This window comes from Phoenix dactylifera, chromosome 3 (assembly GCF_051530095.1).
Source record: "Phoenix dactylifera cultivar Ajwa chromosome 3, Ajwa_hap1_PhDact_Kaust_v1.1, whole genome shotgun sequence".
Taxonomy (NCBI): Eukaryota; Viridiplantae; Streptophyta; class Magnoliopsida; order Arecales; family Arecaceae; genus Phoenix; species Phoenix dactylifera.
In genome coordinates, this window is record NC_143192.1 from 10256197 (window position 1) to 10280969 (window position 24773).

Here is a 24773-nt window from a genome sequence, read left to right on the forward strand (position 1 = left end):
GATGTAAAGGGGGTTCAGACTCCCCACGATGACGCCATGGTGATCTCTCTCACTATGGCGGACTATGATGTAAGGCGTGTTCTTGTGGATAGTGGAAGCTCAGCTGATATTTTGTATTACGAGGCCTTCCAAAAGATGGGCTTTTCCCGACAATTGTTGCACAAAACATCCACCCCCCTCATAGGATTCACTGGAGACGCTATCTCGGCCGAAGGTGTCATCGAGCTGCCTGTGACTGCGGGCATTGCACCCGCAGAAGCCACGGTGCGGCTCGGGTTCTTGGTCGTCCGTGTCCCCTCGGCCTACAACGCTATCCTCGGACGACCCGGACTGAACGCCCTTCGCGCGGTGGTTTCTACCTACCATTTGCTCATGCGGTTCCCCACAGCGGCCGGGATTGGAGAGGTCCGAGGTGACCAGCCGACCGCACGGCAGTGTTTCCTAGCAACTCTCAAAGGGAAGAAGCCCATGGAGGCCCTAAGCGTCGAGTCACTTGACGCCAGAGACGAAGTGGCCTTGCGGCACGGGGAGCCGGCCGAGGGCGTAATCGAAGTTCCCCTCGAAGAAGGCCGCCCGGACCGCACGGTCCGGGTCGGTGCCAACCTCGACTTGGAAGCTCGGCTCCGGTTAGTGGAATTCCTCCGAGCCAATGCAGATGTGTTTGCCTGGTCGGCGGCCGATGTACCTGGGATCGACCCGGAGGTCGTTTCTCACGCCCTCAACGTCGACCCGACCCACCGACCAGTAAAGCAAAAGAAGAGACACTGTGCCCCGGATCGGATCCGGGTGGTCGACCAGGAGGTAGACAAACTCTTGGAGGCAGGTTTCATAAGAGAGGTGAGCTACCCCGAGTGGCTGGCAAACGTCGTACTTGTCCGGAAGGCGAGCGGGAAGTGGAGGATGTGCGTCGACTACACCGACCTGAACAAGGCGTGCCCCAAGGATAGCTTTCCGCTTCCACGGATAGACCAACTGGTCGACGCGACTTCCGGATATCAGCTACTGTCTTTTATGGACGCCTTCTCCGGCTACAACCAAATAATGATGGCTCCACAGGACGAGGAGAAAACTGCCTTCATAACAGACCGGGGGCTGTACTGTTACAAGGTAATGCCCTTCGGTCTGAAGAACGCTGGCGCCACTTACCAGCGCCTCGTCAATAAAATCTTCAAGGAGCAGATCGGCCGGAATATGGAGGTGTACGTGGACGATATGCTGGTAAAAAGCCGCCATGCAGACCAGCACATTGCAGATCTGGAGGAGACTTTCACCACCTTGCGAAAGTTTCGCATGAAGCTAAACCCAGCGAAGTGCGCTTTTGGTGCTTCGGCCGGGAGGTTCCTCGGTTTCATTGTCAACCAGCGCGGGATCGAGGCCAACCCGGACAAGATCAAAGCCATCCAAGATATGTCCCCTCCGACCAAAGTGAAGGAGGTTCAGGAGCTTGCTGGAAGGGTCGCCGCGCTCGGACGATTTGTGGCAAAGTCGGCCGAACGCTGCCAACCATTCTTCAAGGTGTTGAAGCGCCCAAAAGACTTCCTCTGGACGGCCGAATGTCATGCGGCGTTCGACCAGCTCAAGGAGTACATGGCGTCTCCTCCCCTGCTGTCCAAGCCGCAAGAGGGGGAGATGCTCTACCTTTACCTGGCGGTCTCCCCAACCGCAGTCAGCGCAGTACTGGTTCGAGAAGAGGCAAGACTTCAGAAGCCTGTATACTACATCAGCCGAGTCCTCCGGGATGCCGAGACGCGGTACACGAAGGCTGAGAAGATCGCCTTCGCGCTGCTGACTGCGACCAGGAGGCTTCGCCCCTATTTCCAGGCTCATTCTGTCACCCTTTTGACCGATCAACCACTGCGGCAGATTCTCAGCAATCCAGAGAATGCGGGACGGCTGGTGAAGTGGGCAGTAGAACTTGGTGAGTTCGACATCCGCTACCAGCCCCGACCAGCCATCAAGGCCCAGGTGCTCGCGGACTTTCTCGCTGAGTGCACTGTGCAGGAGGCGGAACCTAAGCCGCCGGAGACACCCAGCCTCGATCTCCCGATCTGGACGCTCCACATTGACGGGTCGTCGAACCCTGAAGGTGGAGGGGCTGGGCTGGTCCTCACCAATCCCGATGGAGTGATAGCTGAGTATGCCTTGAGGTTCGGATTTCCAGTGACCAACAATGAGGCGGAGTACGAGGCCCTAGTCGCGGGACTCAAACTCGCCAAGGAGCTCGGCATCCGGCGTCTGAAAGTCTTCACCGACTCCCAGCTGGTGGTCGGGCAGGTTCGAGGGGAGTTCGAGGCGCGGAGCCCGACCATGCAGAGCTACGTCCGGAAGGTGCAAACACTCATTCCCGACCTCGGCAGTGTTGACATTCAGCAGGTCCCGAGGAGCGAAAATGCCAGGGCCGACAGGTTGTCCCGCCTAGTGGACGCAGACGCGCACAACTTGTCGAGGGCAATCTACCTGGAGACCCTGGATGCCCCGAGCATTGACGGGGCTGGAGCGGTGATGGCAATTGATCCGGAGCCGTCTTGGATGGACCCGCTCGTCGCCTACCTCGCCGAAGGAATCCTCCCTGAAGACGAAGATCAGGCCCGGCGGCTTGTAAAGAAGTCCGCCCACTACGTACTTTATGAAGGGAGGCTGTATCGGACCTCGTTTACCGCCCCCCTCTTAAGGTGCCTCCGCCCCGCGGAAGCGGCCTACGCCCTCGGCGAAGTCCACGAAGGCATCTGCGGATCGCACTTGGGGGCTAGGTCCTTGGCGCATAAGATCATGAGGCAAGGCTACTATTGGCCGACCTTGTTGGAGGACTCGAAGGACCACGTGCGGAAATGCGACGCCTGCCAGCGCCACGCCAACGTCCAGAGAGTCCCCTCTGTCCCCTTGGCGCCAATCACCGCGCCCTGGCCCTTCGCACAGTGGGGAATGGATATCCTCGGACCATTCCCCGTCGCTTCGGCCCAGCGGAAATTTTTGATTGTCGCCATCGACTACTTCACCAAGTAGGTGGAGGCAGAGCCACTGGCCACCATCACGGAGGCACAAGTCCGGAAGTTCGTGAAGAAGAACATCATTGTCCGATTTGGAGTACCTCGGGTCCTCATCTCGGATAACGGTCGACAGTTTGATAACAAGCACTTCCGGAACTTCTGCGAGGAATTCGGGATCGAGCATCGGTTCACATCCGTGTCGCATCCCCAAACCAACGGCGAGGCCGAGGTCACAAATCGGACAATCCTCCAAGGTATCAAAGCGCGGATCGGCCGGACGGGGCAAGCTTGGGTCGAGGAACTCGAGAATGTCCTTTGGGCGTATCGGACCACACAACGGACTCCTACTGGAGAGACGCCTTTCAACCTAACCTATGGCACGGAAGCCGTTGCCCCCGTGGAGCTCGGACTCCCCTCGCCTCGGGTCGCCGCGCACCGACCCGAGGCCAATTCAGAGCAACTCCGAGGGAACTTGGATCTCTTGGAAGAGGCAAGGGAAATGGCTCAGGTACGGATGGCAATGTATCAGCAGAGGGTGGCCCGATATTACAACTCCAAAGTCCGACCGAAGCTTTTCAGAATTGGAGATCTGGTGCTGAGGCGAGCTAAGGCATCTCAACCTACGGAAGGTGGGAAGCTAGCGCCAAATTGGGAAGGCCCGTATAAAGTTCGTTGGGTAAACCGACCTGGCTCCTACCAGTTGGAAGCCCTAGATGGCCAAGGAATTCCAAGGGGCTGGAATTCCGCTAACCTGCGGATGTATTACCAGTAGAACAACAAGGCCAGAAAGACAATTTAAAAAGGTGCAATACTTTTCATTTCAATAATTTCTGGTTACAGTGGCGTGCTCGTGTGATTACAAGGAATTTCCAGAGGGGAATTAGGGAGTAAAGAAAGTAAAGAAGAGGTGGGGACCCAAACCCTCAACCCAGGGCGGCTGCGGTCCCACCAGAAGTGGGTGCTTCTAACCGGAGGCGCCATCCAGCACCTCACCAAAAAGAGGAGGAGCCGCCGCAGAAGAAGCTCCCGCTGCCCCCAGGGGAACGCCGCCTCCAAAGGATATTCCCATCTTCCCCAGTGGTAGGGAAGAGAAGGGATTCAAGGGGGAAGAGTATATGGAGGCGCGGTCCCGGATTGAGCGTCCGGCGCAGAGCTCAACCGGGAGGCTGAACTTCAAGGAGGGGAGATGTGATCCCGGATGAAACGCCTAGAGCGGAGTTCCGCCGGGGAGACCCTCCTTGTTGATCCCAGATGAAACGGCTAGTTGGCTGAAGTTGTAAGGGGAGCGCCTCCCCTTTCCTTCGACAGGAGTCTCTCAGTCATATGCCAAGGAGGAGGTCCGCGATCCATGGCAACCTGCAGCTCCGGCTTGGCAAATTCCATCGTACCTGCACCTGTATTTATAGCCAAGCTGCGGCCCCCTGGTAGTTCCGATACGGGTGGCTCCAATAAATGCAGGCGCACTGAATCCGGAGCCGTTTCGGCTCCCGAGGCGTATCTCCCCGCGATTTCCTAAGCGTCATTCTCCTTAAATCGCATTCTTTGTGCAGGACGATCCGGGTGACGTATACCCCTAGGTCCACGTGTCTCCGCTCGCGCCCAGGCCGCATCCTCCTCGAAGAACCCGCGTATCGCGGCCGCTCAACTAACACTCCTCACCAGCAGCAACTGGCGATCCGATTTCCCAGGTAACGCATTAATTAGCGTTTAATACCCTTCTCGTGTTCCCCCCAGGCAACGCTTGGAGGAGAGGAGAAACACGGTCGCGGCTGGGCACAGAGAAACCCCGATGGGCGGCGAGCGACAAGTGGCCGACCAACGAGTGGAATGTCCCGAGGCTCGGCCCTCGGATGCCTGGCTAACCCGATGATCATCCCGGGAGCAGACTAGCCGGAAGCCCCGACCGGTCGCCTCGGCTTGCGCCAGCCTTGGCCGACCAACGAGCGGAATTTCCCTGAGGCTTGACAACCCTCAGATGCCTGGCTAACCCGATGATCATCCCGGGAGCAGACTAGCCGGAAGCCCCGACCGGTCGCCTCGGCTTGCGCCAGCCTAGGCCGACCAACGAGTGGAATCTCCCGAGGCTCGGCCCTCGGATGCCTGGCTAACCCGATGATCATCCCGGGAGCAGACTAGCCGGAAGCCCCGACCGGTCGCCTCGGCTTGCGCCAGCCTTGGCCGACCAACGAGCGGAATTTCCCTGAGGCTTGACAACCCTCAGATGCCTGGCTAACCCGATGATCATCCCGGGAGCAGACTAGCCGGAAGCCCCGACCGGTCGCCTCGGCTTGCGCCAGCCTTGGCCGACCAACGAGCGGAATTTCCCTGAGGCTTGACAACCCTCAGATGCCTGGCTAACCCGATGATCATCCCGGGAGCAGACTAGCCGGAAGCCCCGACCGGTCGCCTCGGCTTGCGCCAGCCTTGGCCGACCAACGAGCGGAATTTCCCTGAGGCTTGACAACCCTCAGATGCCTGGCTAACCCGATGATCATCCCGGGAGCAGACTAGCCGGAAGCCCCGACCGGTCGCCTCGGCTTGCGCCAGCCTTGGCCGACCAACGAGCGGAATTTCCCTGAGGCTTGACAACCCTCAGATGCCTGGCTAACCCGATGATCATCCCGGGAGCAGACTAGCCGGAAGCCCCGACCGGTCGCTTCGGCTTGCGCCAGCCTTGGCCGACCAGCGAGCGGAAGAATTTCCTGAGGCCTAACCCTCGGATGCCTGGCTTAGCGCCGGAAGAATTTCCTGAGGCCTAACCCTCGGATGCCTGGCTTAGCGCCGGAAGAATTTCCTGAGGCCTAACCCTCGGATGCCTGGCTTAGCGCCGGAAGAATTTCCTGAGGCCTAACCCTCGGATGCCTGGCCTAGCGCCGGAAGAATTTCCTGAGGCCTAACCCTCGGATGCCTGGCTTAGCGCCGGAAGAATTTCCTGAGGACTAACCCTCGGATGCCTGGCTCAGCGCCGGAAGAGTTTCCTGAGGCCTAACCCTCGGATGCCTGGCTTAGCGCCGGAAGAATTTCCTGAGGCCTAACCCTCGGATGCCTGGCTTAGCGCCGGAAGAGTTTCCTGAGGCCTAACCCTCGGATGCCTGGCCTAGCGCCGGAAGAATTTCCTGAGGCCTAACCCTCGGATGCCTGGCTTAGCGCCGGAAGAATTTCCTGAGGACTAACCCTCGGATGCCTGGCTCAGCGCCGGAAGAGTTTCCTGAGGCCTAACCCTCGGATGCCTGGCTTAGCGCCGGAAGAATTTCCTGAGGACTAACCCTCGGATGCCTGGCTCAGCGCCGGAAGAGTTTCCTGAGGCCTAACCCTCGGATGCCTGGCCTAGCGCCGGAAGAATTTCCTGAGGCCTAACCCTCGGATGCCTGGCTTAGCGCCGGAAGAATTTCCTGAGGACTAACCCTCGGATGCCTGGCTCAGCGCCGGAAGAGTTTCCTGAGGCCTAACCCTCGGATGCCTGGCTTAGCGCCGGAAGAATTTCCTGAGGACTAACCCTCGGATGCCTGGCTCAGCGCCGGAAGAGTTTCCTGAGGCCTAACCCTCGGATGCCTGGCTTAGCGCCGGAAGAATTTCCTGAGGCCTAACCCTCGGATGCCTGGCTTAGCGCCGGAAGAGTTTCCTGAGGCCTAACCCTCGGATGCCTGGCCTAGCACCGGAAGAATTTCCTGAGGCCTAACCCTCGGATGCCTGGCTTAGCGCCGGAAGAATTTCCTGAGGACTAACCCTCGGATGCCTGGCTCAGCGCCGGAAGAGTTTCCTGAGGCCTAACCCTCGGATGCCTGGCTTAGCGCCGGAAGAATTTCCTGAGGCCTAACCCTCGGATGCCTGGCTTAGCGCCGGAAGAGTTTCCTGAGGCCTAACCCTCGGATGCCTGGCTTAGCGCCGGAAGAATTTCCTGAGGACTAACCCTCGGATGCCTGGCTCAGCGCCGGAAGAGTTTCCTGAGGCCTAACCCTCGGATGCCTGGCTTAGCGCCGGAAGAATTTCCTGAGGCCTAACCCTCGGATGCCTGGCTTAGCGCCGGAAGAGTTTCCTGAGGCCTAACCCTCGGATGCCTGGCCTAGCACCGGAAGAATTTCCTGAGGCCTAACCCTCGGATGCCTGGCTTAGCGCCGGAAGAATTTCCTGAGGACTAACCCTCGGATGCCTGGCTCAGCGCCGGAAGAGTTTCCTGAGGCCTAACCCTCGGATGCCTGGCTTAGCGCCGGAAGAATTTCCTGAGGCCTAACCCTCGGATGCCTGGCTTAGCGCCGGAAGAGTTTCCTGAGGCCTAACCCTCGGATGCCTGGCCTAGCGCCGGAAGAGTTTCCTGAGGCCTAACCCTCGGATGCCTGGCTCAGCGCCGGAAGAGTTTCCTGAGGCCTAACCCTCGGATGCCTGGCTTAGCGCCGGAAGAGTTTCCTGAGGCCTAACCCTCGGATGCCTGGCTTAGCGCCGGAAGAATTTCCTGAGGCCTAACCCTCGGATGCCTGGCTTAGCGCCGGAAGAATTTCCTGAGGCCTAACCCTCGGATGCCTGGCTTAGCGCCGGAAGAGTTTCCTGAGGTTTAACCCTCGGATGCCTGGCCTAGCGCCGGAAGAACTTCGGGAATCAAAAGTCAGCAAGAAGCAACCAAGAGCTAAAAAAAAAAAAAAAAAAAAAAAAAAAAAGAGGACGAGGGCGAGATGAAGAAATATTCAACGTGCATTAATTTTCAGGGCCGAGGCCCATACAATTGGGCAAAACGCCGACATACAAAAATAAAAAAGACAATGAAAGGTACAAGAGGTCAGCTTGGAGGAACTCCCGGGTCGGGAACGCCGGGCTCGTCCGCGGGAGGTAGGGAAGCAGCAGGAGAACCAGCAGGCGATGGCACCGGAGAGGAGTCCAGGAGGGAGATCTCGCTCAGGTCAACTTCGGGATACTTAGCCGACACCCTTGCCAGGCCCTCCTCGAAGCCCAAGGTGAAGGCTTCGGCCCCCGCGTCCGACGCGTCATGGACAAACTCGTCAGACTGGCGATAGGTCCGCACTGCCTCCGACATATCATGGGCGAACTCGGCGGACTGGCGATAAGCCTCTACCGCCTGACGCCCGATTTCCGCCCTCTTCTCGGCCAGCTCCGCCTCAGCTCGCTCCATAATCTGAGCCTTGGCCTCCAAGACCTTCGCCACAATCCGGCCTTCGGCCTCAGAGGAGACCCTCAGCAGATCAGCCTGAGCCTCTTTATGCTTCGCCTCGGTAGCAACCCGAGCGGCCTCGGCTTCCTTCAGGCGCGAACGGAGCTCTTGGACGTCCGTGCATGACTTCTCCAGGGCCGACTCCAGTTCGCCTAGTTTGGCTTCAAAAGAGCGGATTCGGTCGCAGGCGTTGTCGGCAGACCGCTGGGCCTTCTCCCACCGCTCTCGATAGTCCGCGATCTTCCGGGACTGCTTTTCAGCCCGTTCCTCCGCCTTCTTGACCCTGCTTTCGAGGCCCGAGGCGGCTTTGAGTTGCTCCCGAGCCTCTGACAGTTGCTCCTCCAGGGCGGCGAAGCCGAGTGCCCGCTCTTCGGCCTCCCGGAGCCTCGCCTCGAGGTCCCCGGTCGTCCTGCCTGCCGCAGCCCGGCCTCCCTCTTCCATTGCTTTCAGCCGGTCCTCGGCCTTCGCCAAAAGCCCCGCCTGTTCCTTGTAGCACTCCTCCAGACGGATCATGTACTGGGCGAGCTAAGAAATAGGAAAAATAAGGGAGTCAGGCGGAGAACAACAAAGCCAATAAATGGTGAAAGACGGCCAGAAGAACACTCACCGACATGAGACAGACGCAGCTGGCGGCCCCAACGTCAGAGACATCCAACTCCCGGACCCGCCGACGGTCCTTCTCCAGCAACACTGTTTCGATGAGATTTCGGGCGCCATCGGTAGTGAAGGCAGACCCCGATTTCTCCCCGGAGCCGGATGGTGGTTCTGCAGCCTTACCCTTATCCATCGCCTGGGGAAGAGTCCGGCTGATCGCGCTCGGGGCGGGGGTCGCCCCAGGAATTGATAGGGTCCCGCTCGGCCGGGGCCTCGGCGCGTCCCTCCTCGAGTCATCAGGAGCCGACCGAGTCGAAGGCCGGGTCGGGGACCGATCACGTCCGACCCGTCCGTCTTGAGCAGGCTCAGGTGGCACCTCCGGAGTAGCGGCAACCTTACCACCGGAGGGCTGATACAGCGTCAGCTGCCGGTCGGTGCCCACGACATCTCCCTGACCGGTGGGCCCGGACTCGTCGGTCGGCATCGGAGGTATCTCCTTACGGGACTTCTTCGCCGGTGGGGCCCCGCTCGGAAGAGCTCGTTTCCTCCTCCGGACTGCTTCCAGCAGGGACGCCCTACCAACAGCCTTCGACTTCACCGACCACATGACGTCGTCGACCTCTGCAAGAAGGACGGGATGGTCAGGGACTGAGAAACCGAAAGGAAGAAGGAACGAAAGAGAAGAAAAGAGCTAAAGAAACGATGGCGGACTCACGGTCGGTGGGGACCGAGCTCAAACCGACGTTCACCAAGGTATCCTCAGAAATAAGGCGGCCCACCGGGGGAAGCTGGCCCTCGGCGACCAACCCCTTCAAGGCGGCGACGCTCTCGGATTCCTCCCTCGACAACTTCGACAGGCCAATTGGGGACTTCACCGGCGTCCCCCAGATTGCCCTAATTTCCCAGGAGGGGTCTGCATCAACGAAAAAGAAGCGCTCCTTCCAGTGGTGAATGGAGGTAGGACCCTCCTTGACAAGGCCGCACCCTCGCCGCGCTGCGAAGCACCACCACCCTTTGTCCTGGGGGTGGCCGCTCAGGCCGTAGAGCTCCCAGAAAACGTTCAAGGTGGCGGGAATCGCATGCAAGCGACAGAGAACCTGGAAGACCGTCAGAGCACGCCACGAGTTCGGCACCAGTTGCGTCGGTGCCATTCCTAAACCCCGGAGCACCTGTAAGACTAGGTCTGAAGGGGGAAAGCGGAACCCGGCCTGGAGGATGCCCTCATTGATGGCGATCTTCCCTCGAGGAGGATGAGACATCCTCTCCTCAGGCCCTGGGAGCGTGACATTGCAGGCCTCGGGAAGGTGGTACCGAGCCACAAATCCGTCTAAGTCCTCGGCGACCAGTTTTGACTTGATGCTATCTGCTCCCACTTCGCCCATCCCTAATGGCCAATCTACGGTCAGGACGGGGTCAAGAAGGAGGGAAAGGCCGGAACGACTGGGGTGCACTAGTACAAAAAGAAAAAGTATGAAGAGCTCAAAGTAGAAGAGTGGGAAACTCACTTGAAGAGGAGGAAGAACGGCTCCGAGAGCGTCAAAGGAAAAGCAAGCGAACGTTTCGGCGGCAACAATGGTAGCGCAAAGGAGAAACTCGAAAATGTCCGTAAAGAAGAAGACGGACGGGGGAGGGCCCCCGATTAAATAGGCGAAAGGGCAAGTGACACCTCGATGACGCCAGAAGACGCCTGGCCGCCGAAGGGTCGTTCGCACCCCAAAGGCGAATCGACACCATTAAGGAAGGATGTCCGCCGAAATCCTCAGGTTGCCAGGTCAGCAGCAACCGCCATACGCCATAAAGAAGGCGGGAAGCTTGAAGCGCGCGCGCCTCTCCGAAGGATGGCGGCAATCTCGAAACATCACTCCCTTCACCTGTTCCCCTTCTGGTTCCAGGCTCGGAAGTGGGGGGCTACTGTTATGGGAGAATTGAGCCGCCATGCCCCACGTGATCGGCACGCGTATCCAGGAAAGCTACAGCTGCCCTATGATCCAGCACTCCGACCCCGAGTCGGACCTCCTCGGCTCCGCAGCCCGACCCCGGGTCGGCTGCCCTATGATCCAGCACTCCGACCCCGAGTCGGACCTCCTCGGCTCCGCAGCCCGACCCCGGGTCGGCTGCCCTATGATCCAGCATTCCGACCCCGAGTCGGAGATCTTTTGATAACGACAGGCTATTCTCCAGAGGCACGCCGCGGCCTCCTGCTCCACTACTCCCTGCAACGGCTGTACCCGATGCTGCCCACGATCTCCTGTATCAACCGTACAAAGCGGAGCTCCACTACGCCCTGCCATGACCGTACCCAGCGCTGCTCCACGACGCCCCGTAACGGCCATGTCAGTGGCCATTCTATCGTGCCCCACGACGACAAACCCCCCTGAGAGACCTCCCAGCCAGGTATATATGCGGCTGGGGGGAGAAGGGGGGGGGGGTAAGCAATACCTCCCAGAGCACTCTCTCCGACTTGTGATTATCATCTCTCCTCCTCCAATCTCCTCTGACTTGACCGTCGGAGGGCCATCACCACCCTGGTGGTGGTGCAAGGCTTGTTTGCAGGTTCCTTGGCGGAAGGTGGAGCGCAACCAGCACCAACCAAGACAACTCAGGCGGAACCCCGTTCACACCGTCGTGTCAATCGTTCTCGGTTTGGACCACCAGCAACAGTAACATACATGAAAGAAGATAAAATCCTAGCCAACCTTTAGATATCTAAATAAGAGGGTATACTCTAGTTGGGTGATGTGGCTTCCTGGTCCGTCTAACCAGTATAGTGGAATCACCATGTAGCACACTATTATTTGGTTAATCTTGAGATAAATAGAGAGTAAGGGCTCCCAACTGATGTAGATCATTTGAGATGACATCTTCGGTGGAGTTTGATATGTCTAGGGCTAGAAGTGGGCTGGAGCGGGCTAGGCCAGACTCCTACCCGAACCCGGCCAAATTTTTTTTTGGGCTTCGAGTCCGTCCTAGGCCAAATTTTTTTTGGATAATGCAGGCCCTAGCCCGACTCGAGCCCTAGTTGGAGCCTGGCCTGAGCTCGATTAGGCCATCCCAAATTATCTGTTTGGGCCAAAAATAGATCCGTCTCGAACTCAGTTGAAATTTAATATTTTATAATATTACTTCGCAAGGAAATAAGGTAGTTAAAAATTGAACGTCCTTCTATAACACAAGTAAATGATACAAAATACATTATTTTCATCCAAAGTTATTTTAATTTGTGTTTTACTTCCTCATCATTCTTTCTAAATAAAAATATACAAAAATAATTTAATTTGGGCCTGAATTCGAGCACCATTTCGAACTCTACATTTAAGCTCAAATCCAATTCAAATTCTTTCAGGCCTAGCTCGAAGCCCGACCCAAAATCAACCCAATCTAATGGGCCTCGGGCCAGCGCGAACCCATTTTCAATTCTACATATATCTACAGGTGATAAAATAGGAACCGACCCAGCAATCTAACTCATGTTCAACCCGTCGTAAGCGGTTTGAAATTGGATAAATGAGTTCAGATCGTAAGCAGTTTGATCTATTTAACCCGTTTATTATTCGGGCTGGATTCTTGTTCTTCTCTTCTTTCCTATTTAACCCGTTAATTATGTGGGTCAGATGAGATACCAATTTCTAAACCCATTAAAGCCTAATTTTCTGTTTGGTACCTGTGGCCCACGTGGTCCTGCTCAGGCGCCGTACTGCATTCTCCAGTCCACTGTCCATTCTCCATCATTCCGTCGTTGTCCGTCTCCATTCTCTCGATCTCTTCTCTAGAGACTTCTTCCCTGGACGCTGGTTCTCTTCCCCTGTTCCACTTACCATCCGATCTTTCATCCTTGAGGGTTTTGAGGTTCTTCGGTTCTTCCATCCACCGATCACTATAGGTACTCCATGAGTCTGTCCATCTCTATTCTCTTCTCTAGCAACTTCTTCTCTGGTTCTCCGCCACATTCCATCCAGTCTTTGAGGGTTTTGAGGTTCTTCAGTTCTTCCATCCACCGACCCCCGTTCCTTAGGGTTTCCAGGTTTTCTTCTATTGACTAAACTACTAGCCTACCCATTCACACCTTTGCCGCTTCCATCAACTGATCAACCAACTCCGAGCGGTGGGAGCCTGAAATCTTGCTGCATGGGAAAGATTGACCTCTAAGGCTCTAAATCCCTCTAGATCGACAGACTCCGAGCTTGTTTCCTCAACGATCGAGTCTTCCTCAAACCCTAACTCCCTCAAAAGTTAAAACCTTCATCAGCTTCCTCAAGATACCTCATCTCAAAGACTAAAACCCTTTCTATTCCGATTTCTCTAATCTTTCTCTTGATTTGCCATCCTTTCAGCAAGAACTTGAGGATCTCCAAGGAAGAGAAGAAGAAGATGCACGGTAAGATCAACTTCTTTTTTATTTTTCATCTTTTTATATTTTTTCTCTCTCTCTTTTTTTTTTTTCTCTCAATATGGTTTTGATTTGCTCGATCTACTGCAGTGTGGTGTGGATCCCTCTGCGAAGAAAGACTAGTAGAGTGGTGCTGCAGCAGCCACTGTGGCTCCTTCCATTTCCACTGCCCTGCAGCCCAAAAAACCAAAAGAAAAAGCTAAGCCATTATCTCTTTTTTCTTTTTTCTTTTTAGTTCGTTTTCTCTTAAAAAAATAATCTTACTATTTATGAAAATGTTAATTAATTAATTTGAGTTTTTTACCCGATTTCGGATGGGAAAGGGGAGGGGGGCTGCCCATATCTTTAGCCGTCCCATCATCATTAAGGGCGACATGATATTCGCCACGTGTCATACGACGATCTGCTGTTGCCCTGGGGAGGCGCGATCTAGCGCTCGGGGCAAGTACTGTTGTAGCTTTTTTTTTTTGGTTTACGTGGGCAGTTTATATCACATATCTAATAAAATCGAAAAATAAAATATCTGTCAAGGCAACTCAACCTTAGTCGTCCACAACTAGCTCCCGTGTGCTACTCTTGTAGCTAGGGCTGGAAGTGGGCTCGGGCCGGCCCGAAGCCCATCGGGTCGGGCCGCCCGCGGGCCGGGCTATGGGCTAGGCCCAATGCATTTCGGGTCGGGCTTGGGCTGAATAATTAAGCCCATTTCTATTTCGGGCCGGGCTCGGGTATCTCATTGGCCTGGCCCGGGCCCGACCCAAGCCCGAGCGGGGGAGGAGGAGGTCGGCGGGGAGAAGGGGCAGTCGGAGGCGAGGGAGAGGAGGGAGGAGCGGAGGAGGAGGAGGTCGGCGGGGGAACATGTCGACAGCGAGAGGGTCGGCGGATGGGAGGCAGGGGAGGAGTTGGAGGAAGGGGGAGGGCCAGAGGGTGGGGTACTCGAGGCGGATGAGGGCGGCGATGACCTGAGCGAGCTTATTGCGGAGGAAGGAAGGGGATGAGGGTGGGAAGGGGCAGTCGGAGGCGAGGGAGAGGAGGGAGGAGCGAAGAAGGAGGAGGTCGGCGGGGGAACATGTCGACAGCGAGGGGGTCGGGGGATGGGATGCAGGGGAGGAGTTGGAGGAAGGGGGAGGGCCAGAGGGTGGGGTACTCGAAGCGGATGAGGGCGGTGATGACCTGAGCGAGCTTGTTGCGGAGGAAGGAAGAGGATGAGGGTGGGAAGGGGCAGTCGGAGGTGAGGGAGAGGAGGGAGGAGCGGAGAAGGAGGAGGTCGGTGGGGGAAAGGCAAGAGTACCGGCCTCGCACACGATGGACCTCCGCGAAGACCTGGGTCTCTCCACCGCCGTCAAGGTATTCGCCCCTTGAATACCCACCTCTGGGGAATGCGACGAGGGAGAGATTCGAAGCGAAGGAAAGAGATTTGACGGCCAGGGAGCGGAACGGGAGGCCATTGCTGGCTCCGGTGGAGTGGGCGCGAAGAGCGAAGCGCTTTGGGTTGCAAGGAAGATCGAGGCAGGAAGCAACTGCTGCCATGGCGGCTTCGTCTCCGAGCTCCAAAGTTTATCGCTTTATCCCCAGCATCGGGCGATAGACCGTAGACACGGACAGAGGAGAGTAATTTAAAGAGACCGACTCCGATCGGCCAATCACAGCCATCCGTCTGATGGATCTAATGACGATCTATGTATAAAGATTCAGGTTCCAGTTGCATCCTCTTGATTCGTGTTTAGAGTCCGATGGCTGCATAAGGTTCTAGTGGTATGACTACCGGAGGAAGTGGGCTACTCCTCGGGCTCGTGATCGGGCCTAGCGGACTTTAGTCCAATCGGGCTGGCCCAATTGGGCTCGGGCCGGGCTCGGGCCGGGCTCGGGCCGAGTTTCTGTAAAACTGTTCGGGCCTAGGCCCGGCCCGAAGCCCGAAAAATAATTTCGGGCTGGGCTTGGGTAGAGGTGTGGCCCGGCCCGGCCCGGCCCACTTCCAGCCCTACTTGTAGCACTTCCCCCCATCTCCTTTTGCTGCTTTGCCTTCATTTGCCTTTTTTTTTAAATTAAAAACATTTTTAGCTTGGTTCTTACTAAGGTCCCCGGGTCGACCCGACCCGACCCAAATTTTAGGACCCGCAGGTTCGGGTCGGGTCGTAAAATTGGACCCGAACCATTTTCTGGGTCGGGTTTGGGTTTGCTGAATCTGGAACCGACCCGACCCGACCCGATTCATTATTTTTTTGGGTCTATTTCGGGTTTTACTGAATCCCGACCCGAACCGACCCGAAGAGAATGAGCAAAACAGAAGGAAATTCAAACGTCGAGCTCTCAAGCTTTTGGTTTAACTCGGGACAGGCATAGCAGCAACCAGCAAGAAAGCCAGAGAAGCAGACCCAAGATGGTTTCTTTAATGAATGGGAGCTGTCTCAGTTATGTTCTTGTGCCAGAAGAAGAAGAAGAAGACAGGAGCTCCACACAGCTGTGCTCTGCTTCAGGATCTCTCGGGCCCAGAAGAGAGAGAGAGAGAGAGAGAGAGAGAGACTGCTGGTTTGAGTTGGAAAGAAGGTGGCTTGTCTAAGGACCAGAAATGATGCTAAGTAGGTGGCTTTAACGGCACTGAGTTGGTGGTAATGGAAACAGAAAAAGAGAAACAAAATCAGGATAAAGGCTGCACAAAGCCACCTAAAATCCAGCAAAAGCTCAGAGAAATGAGTTTGCTTTGTGATAACAAGCGAGTCTCTTCTTTTTTTTTGTGTGTGGGTGGTGGTATTATTGGTCGTTTTTAAGAGAATTTATGGCGGGTTTTCAAGGCAGACAGGAAGGAGATATGGGTTTCTTAGGAGCTTGTTAGCTTGCTCCCATGGCCTTATTATTCTCTAAGGGATGGGAAATGCTAGGCAATGAGGAGGAAAAGCCCTAAGGGGAGTAGGGTTCAAGTGTGGAAGGATAGCAACAAGCATAGGTTCACAGAATCCAAAGGAACCTCGGCCCGTCAGGATTCTCTCTTGATCTATTACACTGTTGATACCTCTGGTGTCTCGGTAGCTGGCTTTTTTTTTTTTCCTTCTGTTTTTTGGTTTTTGTTTCTTTTAACTTTTGAAGGGAGAAAGTGAGGGAACACTGAACTAAATATGGGTCATGTGCCAGTTTTCTGCAATGGAATTGGATTTTGGAAGAAGGTCTGGGATTTTTTTGTCCTTCTGAGAGGGGAGCAGGGAGACACCAAGTTCCGTCCAATCAGTCATATAGATAAAAAATAGTGTGATATGAAATTTGGCTTGTAGACTGACTTAGTTAGAAGTTATGGCTCATCTATCCTGACTGGAGGTCAATTGCAAGTCTTTCAAGTCGTGGGTCACCCAGCACCTCATAATTATGATATGACCAAATTAGATTTGCCCAAATTCTGCAGTTATGACATTACTTCTATGTTGTATTTAGAGGCTGGGATGATTCTTGGATGAGTTTTTGGTGATTTATGAAGCAAGAATCAGCTATTTCTGACAGTAAGCAATCTTGGATGGCCTGCTTTTGCAGGCAACCGATTGCAACCATTTTGATTTAGCTGCAAATAAAATGATGACTCTGAGCCTCCTCTTCCTCTTTCCTTCTTTGTTTTTATGTTTGTATGAAGAGGCTAGGATGATTCTTGGATCAGTTTTTGCTAATTTGTGAAGCAAGAATCAGCTATTTTTTATGCCAGGCATGCAATCTTGGATGGCCTACTTATGCAGGCACCGATTGCAAACGTTTTGATTTAACTGAAAATTAAATGACGAGTCTGAGCCTCTTCTTCCTCTTCCCATGTTTGCTTTTCTAAATGTTTGCTGGTTATGTGTGTTAGTTTCTTAAATATTTCTTTCATTTCTTTAAGATTACTAATTTCTTTAATCATGTTTGGACATATTTATAAATTACTCCTCAAAGCCAATCATTTTCTTTCTAGATTGCTCTTCTAATATAATTTTAAATTATATTATATTGATGGACAAAGTGTTCAATGTGAATGAGGAGTTGGAGAGTGACGATGATAAGTCTAATGAATTTACACCTTTAGGTTCTAATACGATTGTAGTGGGTGAATTTGCACAAAGCAAACGTAAAAGAAAACCAACTTCACCTATTTATCAGTTCTTTCATACAAACGAGGCAACTCAAAGATGTAAGTGCAAGAAGTGTGGTATAGAATATCTATATGGCAGTAAGGTTGGGACCAAAAATCTGAAATATCATATAGAGGGTTGTAGAAAGAATCGTGACATAGGACAAATAATCTTATCATAATTTGAAGGTTCCGTGTCAATGCATTCTACTAAATTTGATCTCGAAAAATTTCGTGAATTGCTAACATTTGCAATTATTAAGCATGATCTACCATTTCAATTTGTTGAGCATGAAGGCATTAGATCTTTGTTTGCTTATATCTGCGAGGATGTTAAGTTACTATTGTAAAGACCGATTTGCTAAAATTGTATAAAAAAGAGAAGAAAATATTAGTATTATGGCTACATTCAATTCTTTCTAGGATAAGTTTAACTTCAGATTTGCCCAAATTCTGCAGTTATGACATTACTTCTATGTTGTATTTAGAGGCTGGGATGATTCTTGGATGAGTTTTTGGTGATTTATGAAGCAAGAATCAGCTATTTCTGACAGTAAGCAATCTTGGATGGCCTCCTTTTGCAGGCAACCGATTGCAACCATTTTGATTTAGCTGCAAATAAAATGATGACTCTGAGCCTCCTCTTCCTCTTTCCTTCTTTGTTTTTATGTTTGTATGAAGAGGCTAGGATGATTCTTGGATCAGTTTTTGCTAATTTGTGAAGCAAGAATCAGCTATTTTTTATGCCAGGCATGCAATCTTGGATGGCCTACTTATGCAGGCACCGATTGCAAACGTTTTGATTTAGCTGAAAATTAAATGACGAGTCTGAGCCTCTTCTTCCTCTTCCCATGTTTGCTTTTCTAAATGTTTGCTGGTTATGTGTGTTAGTTTCTTAAATATTTCTTTCATTTCTTTAAGATTACTAATTTCTTTAATCATGTTTGGACATATTTATAAATTACTCCTCAAAGCCAATCATTTTCTTTCTAGATTGCTCTTCTAATATAATTTTAAATTATATTATATTGATGGACAAAGTGTTCAATGTGAATGAGGAGTTGGAGAGTGACGATGATAAGTCTAATGAATTTACACCTTTAGGTTCTAATACGATTGTAGTGGGTGAATTTGCACAAAGCAAACGTAAAAGAAAACCAACTTCACCTATTTATCAGTTCTTTCATACAAACGAGGCAACTCAAAGATGTAAGTGCAAGAAGTGTGGTATAGAATATCTATATGGCAGTAAGGTTGGGACCAAAAATCTGAAATATCATATAGAGGGTTGTAGAAAGAATCGTGACATAGGACAAATAATCTTATCATAATTTGAAGGTTCCGTGTCAATGCATTCTACTAAATTTGATCTCGAAAAATTTCGTGAATTGCTAACATTTGCAATTATTAAGCATGATCTACCATTTCAATTTGTTGAGCATGAAGGCATTAGATCTTTGTTTGCTTATATCTGCGAGGATGTTAAGTTACTATTGTAAAGACCGATTTGCTAAAATTGTATAAAAAAGAGAAGAAAATATTAGTATTATGGCTACATTCAATTCTTTCTAGGATAAGTTTAACTTCAGATTTGTGGACCTCTATTACTACTGACGGGTATTTGTGTTTAACCTCCTATTTTATTGATGAAAAATGCATGCTGCAAAAGAAAGTTCTTAACTTCCGTTTCATGCCTCCTCCACATAATGTCATATCTTTATGTGAAACAATTTATAATTTGTTGATTGGTTGGGGCATTGAAAAAATTTTTGTATTGCATGACTTTGGATAATGCATCGATAAATGATGTTTTTGTTGACATGCTAAAGATCCAACTTAATTTGAATAATGCACTGTACTCAAATGGTGAGTTCTTTCATGTTCAATGTTGTGCTCATATTCAACTTAATTGTGCAAGAGGGATTAAAGGAGATTAATGAACCTATCTTTAAGGTTTGTGAAAACATTAAATATGTGAGAGGTTCACAAGTATTTTCAGGTGTTAAATCTCCTATATCAAAGTTGTGTTTTCCTCAAGTTTTCTTGATTGAGTTTACTTTGAGGCAAGGCAAAGAATGAAACAATAGATGTATGGAAAGTTTGAAATGTATCGGTCAGATCATGGCTTAATCTTGGCTATGGCAGTCAATTTGGATCCTCGGTATAAATTTCATTTTGTGGAGTATTGGTATAAAAAGTTGAATAGATATAGTTGTACAGAGAGCATGCACATCCGTGTATGTTTACTTCTAAAGCTCCAACTACTAGCACATCAACTCTTGGAGACTTGGAGAGTGGTGCTTCATATGAGATTCCAAACCATTTAGAAAAGCAGATGCTTTTAAGGTAACTTAAATCTTTTTTATCAAATTAAATGTATTGTATTTGTATATGGTATTGTTTTTGATTAATAGCTCATTTTATTTTTCCAATAATTTACGATTTTGATCCATTTGAAAGCTTTGACTTTGTGAATGCTGCATAGAAATCACAATTGGAATTATATTTGGATGAGCCTAGAGTTGATAGGAAGTCCAATATGGATATCCTTGAATTTTGGAAAGCAAATCAGTTTCAACATCCTCAACTCTCTTCTGGCGCATGATATTTTGACTATTCCAATATCTATAGTTGCCTTTGAATCTGCTTTTAGTGTTGGTGGGCGAGTACTTGATGAGTATCGCAGTGCACTTAAAGCAGATATTGCCAAGGCCTTGATTTGCACTTGAGATTGGGTGTTTGGAAAGAAAGGAATATGTTTCATTAATTCCATTGCTATAGTTTTTTGAAATAATTTATTCTTAATTATTGCAATATTCCAACATAGATATTTTGGAGCCCGAGTTAGATGAGATTGTAGAAGATGTCATGAACTCTAAGTTCCTACAATGAAGCTGAATAAACTCAATGCTTGGCTATTATTGATGCCAATGTATAGACCTCAGGGAGATTGAATTATGGTTTACTAATTAATACTTGTCATATTTTTAAGTTTCATCTTTTTCAATTATTTTTCTTTACTAATTATTGAATTTTGTCATTTTGTGCTTATAGGTTCTCCTAAATTTGGGAAGTTGAAGTAGGAAACATTGCAAGGGGAAAGTTGATCATGGTCTTGGATGGTTTTTTTGGACTAATGTTACTCATTTTTTCTGGTTGGACTGGGATATATGCTCTATTGCATTTTATTTGCGATTCTTGTTTTGGTTTGACTATGAATGTTAGTTATTAATTATTAAATGGTTGATATTTGTAGTTTCTTTTGATATTTATAGCTATATGATAGTTTCTTTTTGTAGGTTCTTTTTTTGGACAGGTTAGCGTTGTAGTCATGAATAGAATTTATGTTCTTGTTTCATGAGGGATTTAATTTTATGTATGTTCTGATTGTAATTTCTGGTTATCTCTTTGTGTTATATTTATTCTATAATTAGAGCTTCCTACTGCCACTAACCATGTGTTCTATTCTTAGCAGTGCAATTCATGTTCTAGCATATCTAATAATAATTACTATTTTCTTGGAGTTTGTAATTAGTTGTGTGACTTGTGTCCTGTGTGTTGTAGCAACTGTCTTGGGGTAGCTTCCTGGGACTACCATTTACAGAAACATTGAACAATATCCTAAAGCATATATACATGAAGGAATTGTCGTTGTTTGAATTGATGCACCGATCTATTTTGCAAATGTTAGTTACATCAGGGACAGGTGAAGGCTTAGGAATTTTAGAATGCATAAGAACCAAGAAAATTGATAAATCTGCAAACTTGCAAAACATTGAGTTGATTACAATATTTTGCTTGTAGGCTACAAGAATATCAAAACACAGTATGGATTAGAAGCCCAAAAGGTTTATTTCGTGATCATCAAAGTATGGATTGCAGCTGTTCCTTATATTGACTGTAGTGCTGTTCAAGCTCTCAAGGACCTGCATCAGGAGTACAAATCACAAGAAATCCAGGTCAGCCTCTCTAAATCTCAGATTCTATTTCTTATTTTGCATTATAACTAATCCTTTGGGAACTTCTGCAGATTGCAATATCCAATCCAAACTGAAAAAGTTCTGCTCTCAAGATCAGGTCTTGTTGAAATGATTGGCAAGATCTGGTATTGTGTGAGCGTGCATGAGGGGGGAATTGGACTGCCTGTGGAAAACAAAAAGATGGAGATGGCTCCCCTCTTGGTCAAGAGCCTTCGCTGCCCGAAAGTGAAAAGGTGGTCTGAGTGTTCTCTCCACTGGCTCATTGTCTGCTGCTTCGGCCGGTGCTATCCCATGTACATGAACGGTACGAAGAATTATTTTTGGCCTACCCTCTTGGTCTTGGATGACTCCCCTCTTGGTCAAATGAATTATTGAGTGGTTTGTTGTTTGTGTTTGTCCTTCTACCTAGACGAGTGGAAGTCAAGTCTTATGGCAACTATATTTGTTGTTTGTGTACTTGCTTTGTACATTGAGATTTCATGTTATGCCCAACAATATCTAATAAACAGGTCAAACAAGTTAGGGTTGGATTGAATAAATGGGTTACATGTATATTACACAGATTAAATGGATCGGGTTGGGTTATTCGTTTGTTAAACAGCATGTTTAGGTTTCAAAATCTAATCCATTTAATAAAAAGATTGGGTTTATGTTTGTATTTGTCTGACCCGACTCAAATCTGATCTACTTGTTTATGACACTGGTCGGACTTAGTTACAATCCCTATATGTGTTCCTAGCTATCGAGGAGTCTTCAATGTTGGTTGTGTGTATTATCTCGGTAGCCTGCGTCAAGCATCGCTTTGGATGTCTTGCATCATCCTCAGAACGGAAGTCTACGTCATGCATTAATAAAGTGATTATTATGTATATACATACATTCATATGTGCAATGTACATATTGTTGATTTTAATGGGTTGATTTTGATGACTTAAAATAGTTAAGTCAAAAGTTAGATCAATCTATTTGCTTTGAATTTAAATGATAAATATGAGACAGCAAAAAAAAAAAAAAAGAAGAAAGAAAGCTATTCTCAAAGGACCACTCATTTGAAGCATTTATATTAAGAAGCTTAACTCCTATAAACATATTTTTTGGAAGTTCACATAGAAGATTGAAAATTTTATCCTCAACTATCTCAAAAGTTGACTCATGCTTGCAACGAGTTGACTCTGATACACTATAGTTAAGTGATGCACCTTCACGAGTCGGCTCCAATTGATTGCGAGTCAACTATAGAACAATCTAAGAAGACAGACAAAAAATCAAAAAATTCATCACATTGACGAGTTGACTCATGAAGTACTCGAACTGATTCTAGCTTAGCGGAGTCGACTCCGACAAAAGAGAGTCGGCCCCATAATGCTACAGAGAGAAGAAAATTATTATATTGACGAGTCGATCCATAAAATTCATGATCTGACTCCAGTCAAACTAGAATCGATCCTAAAATGACCACAGTAGAAAGACAGAGAGCGATAAAACTTAGTCGGTTGAAGAGTCGACTCCTAAAAGCAATGAGTTGATCTTAGTCATCTGACGAGTCAACTCCTAAATTGAGAGGGCCGACTCTACAAATGCCACAGCTGAAAGACAGAGCCTAGCCACAATGTATAGGTTGTATATCATAAATATCATATTTCTACATTAAATAATTATCATAGCAATAAATTTAGTAACGCATAAGCAATGTATATTAAATGCAAGTCTCGGGTTGTTTAAAACTCTTGCCAATTATTGCATTGTCTTAGTTGTTAGAAATAAAAAAAATGCAAGTCATGATAACTAACTGTAACAAACTTTGTAATGCATAATTTATAGAACAGTGATGTAAGAATGACAAAATTTTTTTGTAGTGTATATAGGTGGCAAATCTTTAACTATTATTAGTAATGCATAAACAATATATAAAAGGCATATGCCATAGTTGTCTTAAACTATTACCAATGGTTGTATTGCCTTAGTTAAGCAATAAAGATATGTTGATCACCACAGCTCATGACAATAAACTCAATAATGCATGATGACAAAGTGATACATGAATGACAAAACTTCTTACACATAATTTCTTATCATATATATTATGTTAATATAACTTTTGGTAACAAACTTTGGTATATTTTCAATGACATGTATGAAACAAATATCTCTAGTGCTGAAAACAATTATTTTAGCTGAGAACTTATCCTTTTTAATTTTGATTATATATCTTTTTGGATTTTTCACTCAATTCCTTGTATGTTTAGGTTTATTAAAAGATCCTTATCTCATCTTCTCTTATCTGTTAACTTATAAGTTTTTCAATTGACTCATTATTTTCATCCCCTTCTTGCTCTTTTTTAATCATATCTCACTAAACATAACACTTCTAGCTAATTGTCATCTTTATATTTCCAAAAACCTTTTGTCCTTATGGTAATCTCGAGCATGCAGGTGGTCTAGGTTCCATCTTTACAAAATATTACAACAATGCAATACCATCCATTTCTATGAGATGATATAATAAATAATCACAAATTATGCCATATCTAACAAGAAAAAATAAACCTTGATATAGTGAACATAAGGTTTTGCCTCTAAAAAAAAGGATCAATATATAGTTGATGATTATTCACATGTCGAAGAACATAAACAATTCTTCTCAAACACCTTCTGTAAAAATATTAGGGGACTGCTAAGATTTTTTTTTTTCCGAAATTTTCTAAAAAATAAAAGTTTAAATGATTTTGCTGAATTTAACGTCATAGATATCCTCCAAGCATCATTAAGAAATTTATTCAAAATGATGATGCAAAACTTAGAAACAAGGTAGGAGGAAGGCACAAAGGCAAGAATATAGCCAAAGCAATGTGCATAATTGGTGCATGAAGTAGGTGAGGGATGTTACATGCAGGTTGCAGTGTCAAATATATAGTCTTCAAAATGAGTGCACCTTATAGGAAGATGTGGAATACGTAAATAAAATATCAGATCATGACCCAATTAAATTGCCTTAACAAAAGGATATTTAGTTTATGAGAGCTTATGGGGCTTCCTACAAACTCAAGAATTAGCGAAAATTACCCCCAAATATATGCTGAAGCATCTCTAACTAAGATAGCAGAGTGAATCTTTCTTTTTTCGGGAGCATTAAAATTAGCTGAACCACCATCCTGGTAGTGAATAGATTTATTGAATTGAAAGTTGTATGATCCATTTAATTGGTTCATTTGATAAAGGTCATTTCCAACTATCGTCATCACCAATCACTAAAGCTTACACTGCATCCAAATCTTGATTTCTATTCGACATTTTTTTGTTATCTGCTGCTTTGGGCATGACAAATAATCTGTCCATATCGTTTTCTGTGAACTATATATTTTATGCAACCTCTTCATCTTAGAGTGGGGATCTATACAGGCTTTATCACCCTAGATCTCTAAACGACATCACACAATCCAACAAAAAACATTTTTATGCCTTTTCAATAAAAATATACAGCATGAAAAAAATAATAAATTTTTATTTGTATTCTTTTTAAATTAATATCATAAATGAATATATGCATGCTAAGAAGACTAACCCAAATAAAAGGTTTCAAAAG

At 48.4% G+C, this 24773-nt stretch overlaps 1 protein-coding gene across 6 annotated transcripts in view; it reads left to right on the top strand.

Moving 5' to 3' along the window:
* The window catches only part of LOC103724001 (putative sulfate transporter 4.2), a 33994-nt gene that overhangs the window by 5440 nt on the left and 3781 nt on the right, over positions 1-24773 (top strand). For 2 of the 6 annotated variants that reach the window (XR_016399752.1, XR_016399754.1), the window contains exons 3-4: positions 21015-21169; positions 21241-21848. Coding sequence is in view for 2 of the 6 variants with exons in the window: in XM_089929444.1 (XP_089785570.1) it covers positions 20847-20916; positions 21015-21169; positions 21241-21264 (249 nt within the window). In the remaining 4 variants the exon portion in view is untranslated. Of the gene's footprint in view, positions 1-20264; positions 20917-21014; positions 21170-21240; positions 21849-24773 lie in introns of those variants that run through there. The other 4 variants (XR_016399751.1, XR_016399753.1, XM_089929444.1 and 1 more) reach the window with 4 other exon arrangements.